Source organism: Xiphias gladius, chromosome 6, assembly GCF_016859285.1.
Source record: "Xiphias gladius isolate SHS-SW01 ecotype Sanya breed wild chromosome 6, ASM1685928v1, whole genome shotgun sequence".
Lineage (NCBI taxonomy): Eukaryota > Metazoa > Chordata > Actinopteri > Istiophoriformes > Xiphiidae > Xiphias > Xiphias gladius.
In genome coordinates, this window is record NC_053405.1 from 9,496,409 (window position 1) to 9,510,573 (window position 14,165).

At 36.7% G+C, this 14,165-nt stretch overlaps 1 protein-coding gene across 1 annotated transcript; it reads right to left on the reverse strand.

The window, feature by feature from the left end:
- Positions 1–8,102: 8,102 nt before the first annotated feature.
- acer1 (alkaline ceramidase 1) lies at positions 8,103–13,374 on the reverse strand. The gene is made up of 7 exons (XM_040128517.1): positions 13,282–13,374; positions 11,720–11,911; positions 11,479–11,593; positions 10,258–10,396; positions 9,163–9,300; positions 8,937–9,074; positions 8,103–8,280 (listed from the first exon to the last, which is right to left on the reverse strand). The coding sequence occupies exons 1-7, from the start codon at positions 13,372–13,374 to the stop codon at positions 8,103–8,105; spliced, it is 993 nt and encodes a 330-aa protein (XP_039984451.1).
- Between the last annotated feature and the right edge of the window lie 791 nt (positions 13,375–14,165).

Here is a 14,165-nt window from a genome sequence, read left to right on the forward strand (position 1 = left end):
TACACAACTGAGTCTGAACTGAGCGCAGTGAGTATGGTGTATAGATTTCAGTCAGTCGCCTGGCTTTCAGATGACTTTCAGATGACTGAAAGCCAGTCAACACTGTGAGAAGCACTGGTTCTCCACAAACAATTTAAAATAAATAATATGTAAAAGTTCAAAAGTATCATGTGTCAAATGTATTAGAGATGCAACAATTAGTCTATTAATCAGTTAACCAATTGAAGAAAATTAATTAGGAACTATTTTGATAATGGATTTATCATTGGCTGGTTTTAGCTTCTCAAATGTGAAAAAATGTGCTGCTTTTCTTTGTCATATATGACAGTTTATAAAATATCTCTGAGTTTTGAACTGATTGACAAACAATACAACCTATTTTAAGATGTCACCTTGAACTGTGGGAAGTTTGAGTGGGCATCTTTAACTACTTGTTGACATTACATGGACTGAACAAGTAATCGATTACTCAAGAAATCAGCAGATTAATCAATAAAGAAATGTCCAGTTAGTTGCAGCCCTAAGAGTATCAAACGTAAACGTACTTGCAAAGTAAAATGTCCACTATGACTGAAATCTGATTCTACCTAAAATTATTAAGACTGTTAATACTGGGGTAGAAAGTAGTATTTTACTGTTGTAGCTGATCAAGGTGGAGCTAGTTGTAAGTACTTTATACACAGTTAGGTAGTTTAGTCCAGTGGTTCCCAAACTACAGGTCAGGTACCTCCAAAGGGTCACCAGATAAACCTGAGGTGACACAAATCTGTTTTCAGTTTTAGGACTTCTCTCTAATCTTACATTTTTCATGAAATATTATATAATTTTAAAGCTGTGGGCCGAAAACAATAATTTTAATGAAGAGAAGAGAGAAGTTTACAGAGGAAATCACTCTATTGTAGAACTGCTAACAACTCATGGACATAGCCTGCACGAGAAGCTTATTCCTTTGTATCCCGGTGTTAATTTTTTAACACATCAATCAACAGAAAATCTAAAGTGTTTCATAAAGAAGTTATGCATGATTGCACCATGCATTTAGCTGTATCACAGAGATAAAGGATTTGTAAACTTGAGTATATCTGGATAAATGTATTATTACCCCTAACTCAACAGGTAGTCGTAATGAGCTTATAGAGCCTCTGTCTCAAATGGCCCAGTGCACTGGTTCCATTTCAATTGTTTCATCTGGAAAAAAAGCAGTATGTCCTCAGTTTTTTACAGAGTCAGGGCCTGAAGGACCATTGCAGTCAAGTCTCTGCTGTGCTCAGACTTTGATGTGAGATTATCGGGCCTCAGCTCAGGGACAGGAGGTCACCACTATCTCACTGGCCTGGTGCCTCCCCTTTTTCTCCTGCCACTCAAACTGAACCACTCTCCCTGTCGAATCTGAGTCCGACTTGTGTTGAGACATCAACCTTTAAATCCTCCTTTTCAATATGTAGGGAGAGACAGATATACAACATGAAGATGTGTTCCACAGGTTTCACACACAAAACATATAGTTTTATTACAATTAATAGCAAATGTGTTTTAAAATGTGTCAACAAGTGCGATTTATAAAAATGTAAACCAATGAAGAATGTTCAGTAGATATTAAGGTACTTCATAATTTTCATCATTTTTACATGATAACGAAACTAAAAATAAATAAATAAATAATATAATAACCCATAACAAACACTTAATAAACGATTCGGGCAAAAAATATTTCTGAATAAATAAATGGGTAATGGTGGGGTGGCTGAAGTACATTTGGTAGCAATCTGGAAAATCTTTGAAACCCTTACTTCTCTTTGAGGCCCCATAACTTTATCATGATTTCACCTAATAACATCATAACTACATGTTAAAGAGAATAAAGACTTTGAACTTCATTGGCATAAACCTTTTATACCGTAAAGTGCATCTTTTTGATATCATTTGAATAAATTCTAACTTTATCACGTACATTTACAGACACAACTGGTGGTTTATGTCAGTCCAGGGTGGGATATAGTCATATGTTTTCTCCATCCTGCTACACAACTGTGTCTGAAGTGAGTCAAACATGTTTGTTATTTGCAATATATCATGAATCATGGATCCTGACCTCCCAACGGAAAGCTGTGGCAAACAAGAGACAGTGCTTTCTATGGCCACATTGGAAAAAGTCAGTGGGTGGCTGCCTGCAGGCACACATACATTTTTTTTCAGAATTTTAGATTCTAGTTCTACCTGATAGCTGGAATTTCAGTTTATTATTTAAACATTACATTCTGAAAAGTGCTGAAAAAAATCTCATCAGCCCACATGAGGTCACTGCTGAACATTTACATGTAGAGAACATCTTGGCATTTGTGGGTAGGTACACGTCTATTTGCATAGGCTATCTGCTGTTGTCCCCTTTCAAAGTAGATTGGGTTTTAGAGTCTTTTTGAAACTGTTCATGGTGCTCCATGGTCAGTTTGTGCAGCTTGGCTGCTTCCACCGCTTCCTTCTTCGCTGGGTTCCTGAAGAGAGAAAACATTTAGATGCAAACAGGCACTGTCATCACCTATCATCCTTTCGAGACACAACTATCTCATCCCCAGATCCAAAATCTGGCCTATACATTTTAGTGCGTGCTGTAGTTAAATTGTTTACTGCTTTTGTCAGGATGAATTTAACCCAGATTAACAAGCATAAAACTAATTTCTCAATGGGAAACTAATTTGTGATTAAAAAAAATTAAATACAATAGAAAAACAGCAAAATAAATCTTTGTCTGAGTAACAGGGCATTCCAGCCAATACCAGTTCTAGATTTTAACATCTAATACATTACTATGACATATTATTATTATTATTATTATTATTATTATTATTATTATTATTATTATTATTATCATCACCGTATTATCAAAAGAAGTTGTAACACTGTTTCTGTTTCTGTTAACTAAACCAAAAAATTGGTGAGGCTGAGAGTGTCACTGACATGACCTAGTGGATCATAACAAGAGTTTTGTGTTGGCATGCTGACCAATCTCTGACACATGAGGGGTCTTGATCTTATTTGGTGGGGGCATTGGACAGTCTGACCTGGGCCTTGGCGCAGACTCAGCCGCCTCCATTTTGTTGTTGTCTTTCTGCATTACTGTCCTTGATACAGTCAGCTCTCAATACCTAGACATTGTCCATCCATTTCACCTTGTCAATTAAATAATGATAACAAAGAGGGTTTTATTATTAATACTTAAATAAATTTATATCACATTCTTATATTTACACAAAGTGTGTCACTATGTTGAAATTCACAATTTCAATTCTCAGAATAATATATGAGGCTTTCATTTAATCTCCAGCCACTGCTTACAAAACCATAACAAACTAGTAAAGCAAAGTTTTGAATGTAAATATATGTGATAAAACATGCAAAAATATAACTGTTTTCGTTCTCTTTACCAACAATATATGATAGGTCATGATGATGATACGACCAGCTTATTCTATTGTATAGTAACGGAAGAAGGCATTAAATCCTCTATCTTGGTTTATTTATTATTATTAATTTTATTTTATTATTCATTTAAATTGTAAGGGACCATGTACAATATTTAACATTAATATTACCCTTTGATGTATTGTACCAGAGGTTGCTTAAAGCTAATTTTCATCTGCAGTCCATGGCAGGTCATCAGATCACCACATGTAATATTTAATCTTATGCACTATATATACAGTATATGTATGTGTGTGTGTGTGTGTGTGTGTGTGTGTGTGTGTGTGTATATATATATATATATATATATATATATATATATATATATACAACGATCATAAACGTTACCCGTTTTAATGTTTGGCTGAATGGTGTATATATACAGTAAATGTCGCAATTCCAATACTGCCATAGAGTAGGCCCTATATCCTAATATATATATAAACAAGTTTGTGACAGCAACATTTATTATCTGCATCATTTACTTAAAGTCCTAGTTAACACGTGTATATCTTGATAAATGTATTGTTATTTGTAACTCCACAGGTTGTCATATTAAAGCATTTTATTAGTTTAAGACATCCCTTTTATACAGAGTTAGGGAGTGAGGGACCATTGCAGTCAAGTCTCTGCTGTGCTCAGACTTTGATGTAATTATCGGGCCTCAGCTCTGGGACAGGAGGTCACCACTCTCTCACTGGCCTTGTGCCTCCCCTTCTTCTCCTTCCACTCAAACTGATCCAACGTAGTGCCAGGATGTTTTCACGTGTTTCTCATTACATACTGGGTGCAAATCTCTAAATGTATTGAGTATTTCAAGTTTCCCAGTATTTGGTGTTTTGCATCTTTTAGGCTACAAGAGTGCAGGGCACGCTAAGATGATATGCCGGTCCAGTAGAAGTAAGACAGGCTAAATAAAGCTGATAACTTATGACAGTGTTTTTATTTAACTTACTGTGATAATTGTGATGAATCCACATGTATTATTTTTACAGTTAGTAACCGAAAATCTTCCATCTTGTATGTATGCTGTATTATGACAGTAGCAGATTTAAGAAATAACTTGGAGATGACAAAAGTAGTTAAATCAAAATTTAAAACAATTATTAACACTAATAGGTACAAAAGGTTGTGTAACATAACCAAACTACAGCAGTGAGTATCTCCAAAGTCCAAATGCAGCAGGAATCAATAGTAGTATCCGCAGGCCAACAGGCTAGCAAACATTAAGTCTACTGTCTAACTTTGGCACATGAACGAATCCGGTGAGCCACAAAGCTCCCAACCGGTCTCTTCGGCATTCATTGGTGTTCTTCGGCAGTATGAAGAACTGCAAGTCTGTACGAGAGCTGGTATCAGCAGCAGTCAGGTCAAGTATACAGGTTTATATGGGTTTTGTAGTACCGATACTAAACCGTCTCAGCAGTGAGCGCACACAGCTGCGGCAAACCCCAAGGGGAAAACATGTATCAGTCAGTCACTACTGCACTGCTTAAAGCTAAACTTTGTCAAATAGTACTCAGGTTTATTTGTAACACTATTTAAGATTGTAATGCTTTAAAGGTGCTATATGTAGGTTTTTGCTATCGCTACATAGCCAAAGTTAGCATTATCAGCCATTTACTTACCAAGAGCGTTAGCCATTTTTGCGTGTGCAACACAACAGGTTAGAATACACCCTCTGAGTAGTGCTAATTCTCCTCTCACTTTGGACTGAAGGCAGACTGGATGCTACAGTGACTAACTCGCAAAGTGGTATTACGAGATGGTTGGTCCATTGCTAGCTGGTCATCATGCTAACTTCAGTAGAAGAAAAGAGGTGATAGAAAAAGAAGCAAAACAACAGTTAAGATTGGCATTGCTTTCTACTGCTGGTGTAAACTCTTGGTGAGTAAAGGAATGAAGTTTGATGTTGAACTAATTTGGCCTAGACTGGTAAGTAAACAGCTGTTAATGTTAAGGTTGGCTATGTAGCGATAGTAAAAACTTACATATAGCACCTTTAATTTATTTGGCTGACAGTTCGTTTGGTAACATAAAAGCTGAGTAGGCAGGAGAACGCAAAGGCTTTTCTCAGTGTCAGACTTTAGAGTGTGAGCATAAAGCGATTTCCCGGAGGCAGTAAGTATTAAACTCATGAAAATACAAGTAGAAAGTATTCAGATGGTCACTTTAGGCCAGCATTAATCCAGTCTGCCTCTCAGTCAAATCTGAGTAAAAGAAGTCCAACCTGGCTGTCAAACAGGAGGGTGTTTGACTTATTTTGAGACATCAATCTTTAAATGTGTGCGGAGTGGCAGATATAAAAGATGAAGAAGTGTTCCACAGGTTTCACACACAAAATATACAGTTTTATTACAGTTAATAACAAATGTGTTTTAAAATGTGTCAAAAAGCGCGATTTATAAAAATGTAAACCGAAGAAGAATGTTCAGTAAATATTAAGGTACTTCACAATCATCATCATTTTTACAGGATAACAAAACTAACTTTATTATAACTGATAGTAGATGTTATCAAAAAATATTTCTCTGAATGAATGAATAAATCTACAGCAGTGATTCCCAACCTTTTTGACTTGTGACTCTCTTAATTAGGAAACGTCTTCTTCTGACCCCTTGTTACAGGTTATGTCCTTAGTGTGGACACCAATTGTTAACAAATGTCAACCACTTTGCAGTGCTGAAGGAAAAGTCAGGGAATCACCAAAGTCATTTGGATTTATTGTCTGAGGACCATGAATGTCTGTACAAGATTTAGTTCCAGGCCGTCTGGTAGATGTTGATATATTTCACAGGATGAGTGAAATATTTAATAAACATATATCTTAACTACTGAATTGCCTACTTTGAGAGACTGAGGGCAGCAGATGAAAAGTCAGTAGGATTCGTCCTCTGTGCACCATGAATGTCTGAACAAAATTTCATGGCAATTTATCCAGTAGCTGAGATATTTCAGTCTGGACCAAAGTGATGGGCTGAACGACTGACATTGCCATCCGTAGAGCCTTGCTGCTAGCATGACTAAAAATTATCTGCTGAGTCCTCAGATTTTTCACCTGAGACCTTGAGGGGTCCCGACCCCCAGGTTGGGAATCACTAATCTAGACACAGAGACCAACAGTTTTCTTTTAAACTATTACTTCCAGACAGGACATTGAAAAGTTACAGATAATTGATCCTGACATTATACCATTTGAAATTAGTGCCAAAACATTCAGTTTTATTTGTTACCTGGCTCTTAGTAATTCATATATAAGGACTGGTTGCTTTTGAGTATATCATCACCCACAGGAGGTCACTGTTGAACACTCAAGTACAGATAAAGCCTTTGCATTTCTTTGTGTAATGGATCTATTGTTTTATTTATCGTATCCTTCGGGAAAGATCATGTGAATGGAGGCACAGTGTACCTGAATATTCTCAAAAATACCCAAATTCAACAAAAATGTTATTTTGGTGAATCTGGGTCATCCATACAAAAGAAACAGATCTGCCTGTGATTGTTATGGAATGGTCAGTCATACAAATGCACATTAGAGTCATATTTCTGAGGTCCTGAATGAGATTAAACTGTTTTTATGGAGAAAGATGACAACAAATTATTTAATATTGACAAATAGGTGTTACTGAAATATTATGATACGAAATGTGTGACTGTAAAACCATTTCATGTTAATGTATTTTAAAACTCCCTGTAAACACATTCCACTTTAGTGAAGAAACTCTTGCACTGAAGAATGACAGCAATTATTGTTTCTTAGCAATACAATAGTTTCATCATAAGAAAACATACAGTACATCAATAAAATTTGTCACGTGCAGAATCAAGTGTGCATTCATATCTTGAAAATAAATAACAGCAATTGATTTACATATAAAAAATTCATATATTTTAATATCAAAGACAAACTCTTATTATGACTTGCATAATGTTTGACAGTCTTAAAACCTGAAAAAACTCAATGAAACCACACCTCATTTCGCACACCTATGTAGAAGTTCAAGCTCAGTCTTTTAAGTCAACTGCTGCCCTCAGCCTCACTATTTGGGATTTTCCTAAAAAGGTTTCTGAAAATACAAGCATGATTTGAAAAGAGAGACTAAGAGCACAGGTTTGAATTACAGTAATATTATTCCAATCGTAATTCTCCATTTGCTACTGTGTTGGAAATATGACTCTATATGATAAAAATTAAAATGTCACCAGTGTGACCGTATAATTAACCTCTATATTTACTTAGAGTTTTTAAATTTGATCTGTAGATGATAATAATTATTTCATGTATGTGAACTAAAGATGGAACTGTTGTAAATCCATCTGGTAATCCATCCATGATGTAAACGATCCTTTTACAGGATCAGAAAACAAGGATAACTTATATTTAGTTGTTGTTTGGTGTTAGCATGTGGATTAAAATACATGCCAACCAGTTTGGGAGTGACATTAAATTCCTGTGTTTTGAATTTTGGAAGCAGGGACAAACATTTCACTGTCACAGATTGTGTCTTTAATCACATATTGTGTCCTTAAGATAAGCAGCTGGTGCTAATGAGATCATTTTGGTGGCTTGCCATTAATGGACTACAGTACTAATGGAGTGCAATAACATAAATATTCGGCCGAAGTTAAACATGACCTTGCTAGCACCGTTTCCGTGTTTTGATTGTACCCTTCAGGACAATGTGAGGTAATCCAACAGCCCATTTATCACATGGCCAGTACTGCAGTCCAGGCAGTGAATACGGTATCTCATAGTTGGCGTCCAGGAAGGCTATCAGGGTGCTGCCATAAGCCACTGCTATCACAATGAGAATGTGCCTGGAGGATAAATAAAATGACAATCAATATACATAAGCATGTCTTTGAAAGAAACAGCCCTGTCTCCTAAAAATTATTTGTATACTGTATATACTAATTTGTTTTGCCAAATATATTTTGCATAAAATGTAATTTGCTGTATAGATTATGTTAACAGGTAGTACTTATGGTTGAGATGGCTGGTGGGCGTGCAAAGTGCAGGGCTTCGACAGTGGAGACGCTGTGGTTTGAGTCCAATGTGTGATTAGGTTTAGGACGCAAAAGCACTTCGGTCAAGGTTAGTGAAAGATTGTGGTTTTGATTATATCTTAATACAGTAAACACATCCTTAGTCAAGCTTCATTTCACTGTTGGCTTTTTCAACATTTAACCTAGACCACAATCTTTCCCTAACTGTTTCTATGACCTGATATCGAATAGCAAGAGAAATCTTATCAGTAAACGGAAATGTTCAGTAAAAAAATTTCCTGATTATGTTGATAAGAAACATAATTCAGGTGGTGTTATGTTTCATTGTTGCAAATCAGTAAATAAATGTAATTTATAAAGTAGTAGAAAGATAGGAGTGAAATGAAATGAAAGGACAGGACATGAAAAGAAAGCAAAGCAACGCAACGCATAGGAAAGGAAAAGGACACAACTAAACCAGAAATTACCAGATACCATGCAGGTAACAGAAGTTTAGCCGCTGCCAGACACTGCAGCCAAAACGGTCACTAATCCAGCATGAGATGGCGAGCACCCACAGAGCCACCGACAGCTTGGCCAGTCGCAGAACCTTCTGGTCAGTGCAGCTGAGAAAGAGAGAAATTTGGTTATTACAACAAATCAAAACTGTTCTAAATACAGATACAAATACCCAAAAGGCCACAGTTTTCGTACCATCTCATCTCGACTGCCAGACTGTAAAGCAGATGGAGGCCAAAGCAGTTTAAAGCATAGGCATTGGCTGTAGGTTTGACAAATGATGACAGTGAGGTGATGATAGTAATCCCCAGGACGAGCCTTGAAAATGTGGACCTGTGGTGGAACAGAGGGAGACAGAATAAAGAAGATGTGAGGCAAAGGTTGAGGTGCATGGACGGATTATGAGACAAGTAAAAGCCCCATTACCTCCAATATAAGAGTGAGACACTCAGTTTGAAAAGATGCAAAATGTGTCTGAACTTCAGTATTTAGTTCACGTTTGAGATGAAGAGAGGCTGTCTTGCTCATCCAAAGCACTGACATATCATTACCATTTAAGTTGAAATGCCGAACTCTTTAGCAAATAGCTTGTTATTTACACATCCAGCAGTTACAGAGCAGCATTATCAATCATTTGCAGTCATGTTTCTGGCCACCTGAGAAATGTAAGCTCAATATTCAATCTCTTATAGCTATGTTTTTGGTCTCTACCAATTCCTGAGGGAAATATCTGGCTCTTTAGCTTCTAAATGCTCAACTATTTTCACCAGCTAGTTGTTAAATGTGTCTGTCTGTTACTTGGTGCTGAGCAGGTAGTGTGCAGTAGGTGTTTAGGGCTTTTTCTCTGAAAACGACTCTGTATGAGCGGTGAGAGTGAATCAAAATATCATTAATCTTTCCCCCACAATATGGTTAAATATTTAAACAGGTTGGGTGGAGCTCCACTTTTTTACAATAGTGAGAACCCCTATCTGTCACGTTCAGGTGAAGACAGTGGGACCATATTATGTCTTTGTGCTAATGACTATTTTTTCGGCCTGTCAGCCGGGCTCCTCAGCCAGCACAGGTTATGTTTTAGAGTGTCGTGCTTTGGAAACACTCTGTCATTGTTTTTGTTTTCTTTAATTTATCTTATTAAAAGATTATTGAGCTGTGTGTGAGTCCTTATTGACACATGGATATATGTATTACCGTTTGCTGAATAAAGACAGAAACAAAAACCTTGGACCAACTTATGGAAACATAAATCAGTCATCCGTTGTTGGGTTGACTGTTACAAGATAATCTTACCTGTCTTTTATAAAAGAAGGGAACAGTTTGCGGGGGAACCAGACGGCATATCCCACAGCCAACACCCACAAGATTGACAGCTCATCCAACATCTGTCCAACGAAACTAAGAGTCATGTGGAAGTACGCTGAGAAGAGCCCTGTAAGAAGAGAATACAATTTCCTTTTCATGCTATTACGGAAACACAAACACATAAGAGCTCAAGAAAAACGACTAAGGGAGACAGGGAGCCATATTGGGAATGTAAAGTTTAAACTGACAGGGTGTTCATTGTTGGTTCAATTTTTACATCCACCTTCTGCTTTTCAGTCTGGGGGTTAGGACATACACATTCACATAAAGCGAGGAAAATTCCTCAATCGGTAGATGTTTGCAACAGGTGACAAGAGGTTGCAAGTAGCATTGCAACTAACTGTACTCTAACTTTCTAACTTTTATCTATTATTTACTAATTATTTTCTCAGTTAACAGCTGATACTATAAAATGTTAGCAACTTGTGAAAATGTCTGTCTCAAGCCCATCAAATGTTTTGTTTTGTTCAACCAGGCGTTTGAAATCCAAAGCTTTTCAGCTTACAATCGTAGAACTGTAGGAAAGTCAGAAAATAATCACATTTGAGCCAAGCCATTTCTGCTTGAAAAATTTCTTAAACGATTAGTTGATCATCAAAACAATTGCAGTTTCATTTTCAGTTGATTTTTCTAGTCATTGATTAAGAAACTTATTCCCAAAAGGTTGGGAACCACTGCTGTGAACCATAAAAGAATCAGTTCGGTTTGTCTCATGACCCACTTTCATGGCTGATTTCCTTTTTTTTTTTTTTTAAAAGTCCAATTTCTATGGCCTACGACAGATCTTCTACTTTACACCACAATGCTGGCGTGCCCAAGGGGTCCATTTTGGGACCACTTCACTTGTTTACTTGGCAGGTAATGTATGTAAGAATGTTTCATCTGTGTGTCCATAATATAATGCCTGAAATGAACACTGACAAAGACTGATTTATGCACATGTCAAATCATAACTCAACCAACAATTCACAAGAACAATGACTCATGTCTCTAACAGGCTTGCTGACTCACGTTCATACGCTAATGCAAACAAAACAGACTTTTCTTGAGCTTTAAGTGTCAAAATGACAGGTGTCCATATATCTGAAAAGGTAAGACAGATGCAGACCAAAATGATATATACAAAGAAGGAGAGAAAGAGCGACTGACCTACAAACATCATCATGGTCCACACCGTATGGATTGCCAGGCTCCTCTCTTTGGCATAAGGGTGGAGAAGGTAGAGCATGACGGGAGATATAATGAAGAAAATAAAGCTGCTCATCTGCAGGGAAAACATAGATCATCAACCAAAGGGAAAATTTTGACAAACAAACAACTAGCAAACAATAATAAATATTTATAAATAAATGTTTGTATTGACATATATGCTGCAGTGTACTGAACTTACAGTGTTGAAGTACTCCACCACATGTTCAGAGTGTTTGTAGTTGTCTTCACACCAGTCGACTTCTGAACTCTCGTAGGAGAAAACTCCTGGAATCTTTTCACCGGAGTAGACAACTGTCAGACAGAGATGGGAAACAATAGCCGTTGCCCTCTCATTGATCAATAACCCAGAGTACACCTGTGGATTTGCTCCCTGTCACAGAACCTTGCGATAGTCTTTTAAATAGATGTTTAAATGTACTGTGAGAAAAGTATAAATGGCTACACACTATAATGTAACAGTTAGCAGATATTAATGTATTTGTCAACAACTATATCTCTTCCTGTGGATACCCTTAAGTGGAAGCTGGTGTCTAAAGAGATAATGAAGGACAATATAGTAAAACACGTTTGTAATAATATAAAATGTGTCTTTATAGGAGTTATAATAAGTTATAATTGTTGACAAATACTGTACATTGATAAACACTTAAAAGGTCCTTATAGGTGCTTACATCAAGATTATAGCGTGTTATAAACCATTTATTTGCTGTTTGTATTCTGCTTATGAATGCTACATAGAAGGACTTAAAGTGTTGACGTATACATAAACTGCAACACTGATCATTTGAATCTAGTGTATGATTAAAATGTTGTTAAGAACAACCTTAAAAACATGATGACAAAGTAAACTAACACGGGATAAACTGATCCTTGACACCTGTACTTTACTTAAACCATTTCCTCTGATTTACACTTCACCAATTCAGAGGTAAATATTGTATTTTTTACTCCACTACACTATACTATATAAATTATGATGTATTATTATAGGATAAGACTTTATTGATAAGAAAATTTCACAAGTTCCAGCCGTATATAAATGAATCAAAATTAGCCCCACTTTTATCAGCTGCAGTATCAAAGTGATGTGGACATTAATGCATCAATTATTACAATCTGAAGTGGGCCATTCTGCATAAGAAGTACTTCTCTTTTGGTACTAAGGATATTTTGATATTAATAATTTTACTTATGTAGAATTTTCAAGGCAGAACTTTTACTTGTAACAGAGGATTTGTACACTATGGTATTGCTACTTTTACTTTAGTAAAAAAAGGATCCAATTACTTCCTCCACCACTTGTCTAATACAATCCAATCCAACTATTCTTCCATAAAGTCAACTTTTAGATAGATAGATGTTAAATCAGAGATGTTGTATTGAGTTTCAGTTGACTGGACGGGTGTACCTAATAATGTGACTACAGTAGATAATAGAGTAGAAACGCAGTAGATATGACGTGAGTGAATATTGACTATTAGATTGTACCACAGTAAATCAAAGAGCCATTATTATAGGAGCCGTGAAACATCACAAGGACACTGTAAACTCACTACTGATCACCACATACACAGTCTCATGCCCACAGGAATAACAACAGGAATATTCCGGTGATTCCTTGTTAGAGGTGGGAAAATTTTCCCACCTTCGCTTGTCGAAAAGAGCCTCAAAAGTCTAATTATCTGTTACTAAAAAAGGTGTCATCTTATGGCCTAAGTATCAGAAGTGAATGGGTCTTACCTCCCATGCTGCTGCTGCTGCCACCGCCTCCAGTCCGTCAGTGTTGCTCTGCTCCAAGTGCTTCAACAGGTGCAATTTACCTGGGCGGGGCATCGAAACCCTCCCGATCCTGTTGCACGAGTCATCAAGGGAAAATGTCTGGAAAGGACTCATTACTTCACTTTATTGTGCGGTAAAAAGTTCTTTAAAGTGCAGTAAAGGCAGTGGAAAGTCGATAACCAGTGCCACAGACAGTCGTCTGGAGTGTTATTAGATTTGACAGATGCTTTACATGTCAGAAACGGAATTTAAAATATCATAAACAGACAAATAGGCTTTGTACAGACTGACGACAGCGACATGCCACTGAACTCGCTTGTCTAATCTCAGGTCTTCTCGAAAAGGAGGATCAGCCGGTCCACCTGCCTCGGCTGCTCAGGCCTGTTTCAAATTTCAACATAAAAGCAGAAGGGTTCTGGTTTCTGGAAGAGCAAGTATGGTGGCGTGTGTAATCATATTTATACCGTTGGCCAGAGTGGAAGAAGTACTCAGATCTTTTACTCAAGGAAAAGTACTCGTACCACGGTGTGGAAATACTCTGTTTCAAGTAATAGTCTTGCATTCAAAATGTTACTTATGTACAAAAGTATAACCATGAAAATATACTTAAAGTACTAAGAAAAAAAGTACTAATTATAAAGAAAGACACATCACATAATAATGCATTGTATTATGTTATTGTATTATAATTATTGGTGCATAAATGTTTACATCACTTTAATTTTGCAGCCGGCAAAGGTGGAGCTAATTTTAATAACCATATGTACCTTTGTGTAGCTTGTGAGTTTCCCCCAGGGATCAATAAAGCCTTATCTTAACCTACATTATTTCAAAGTCAATTTTTT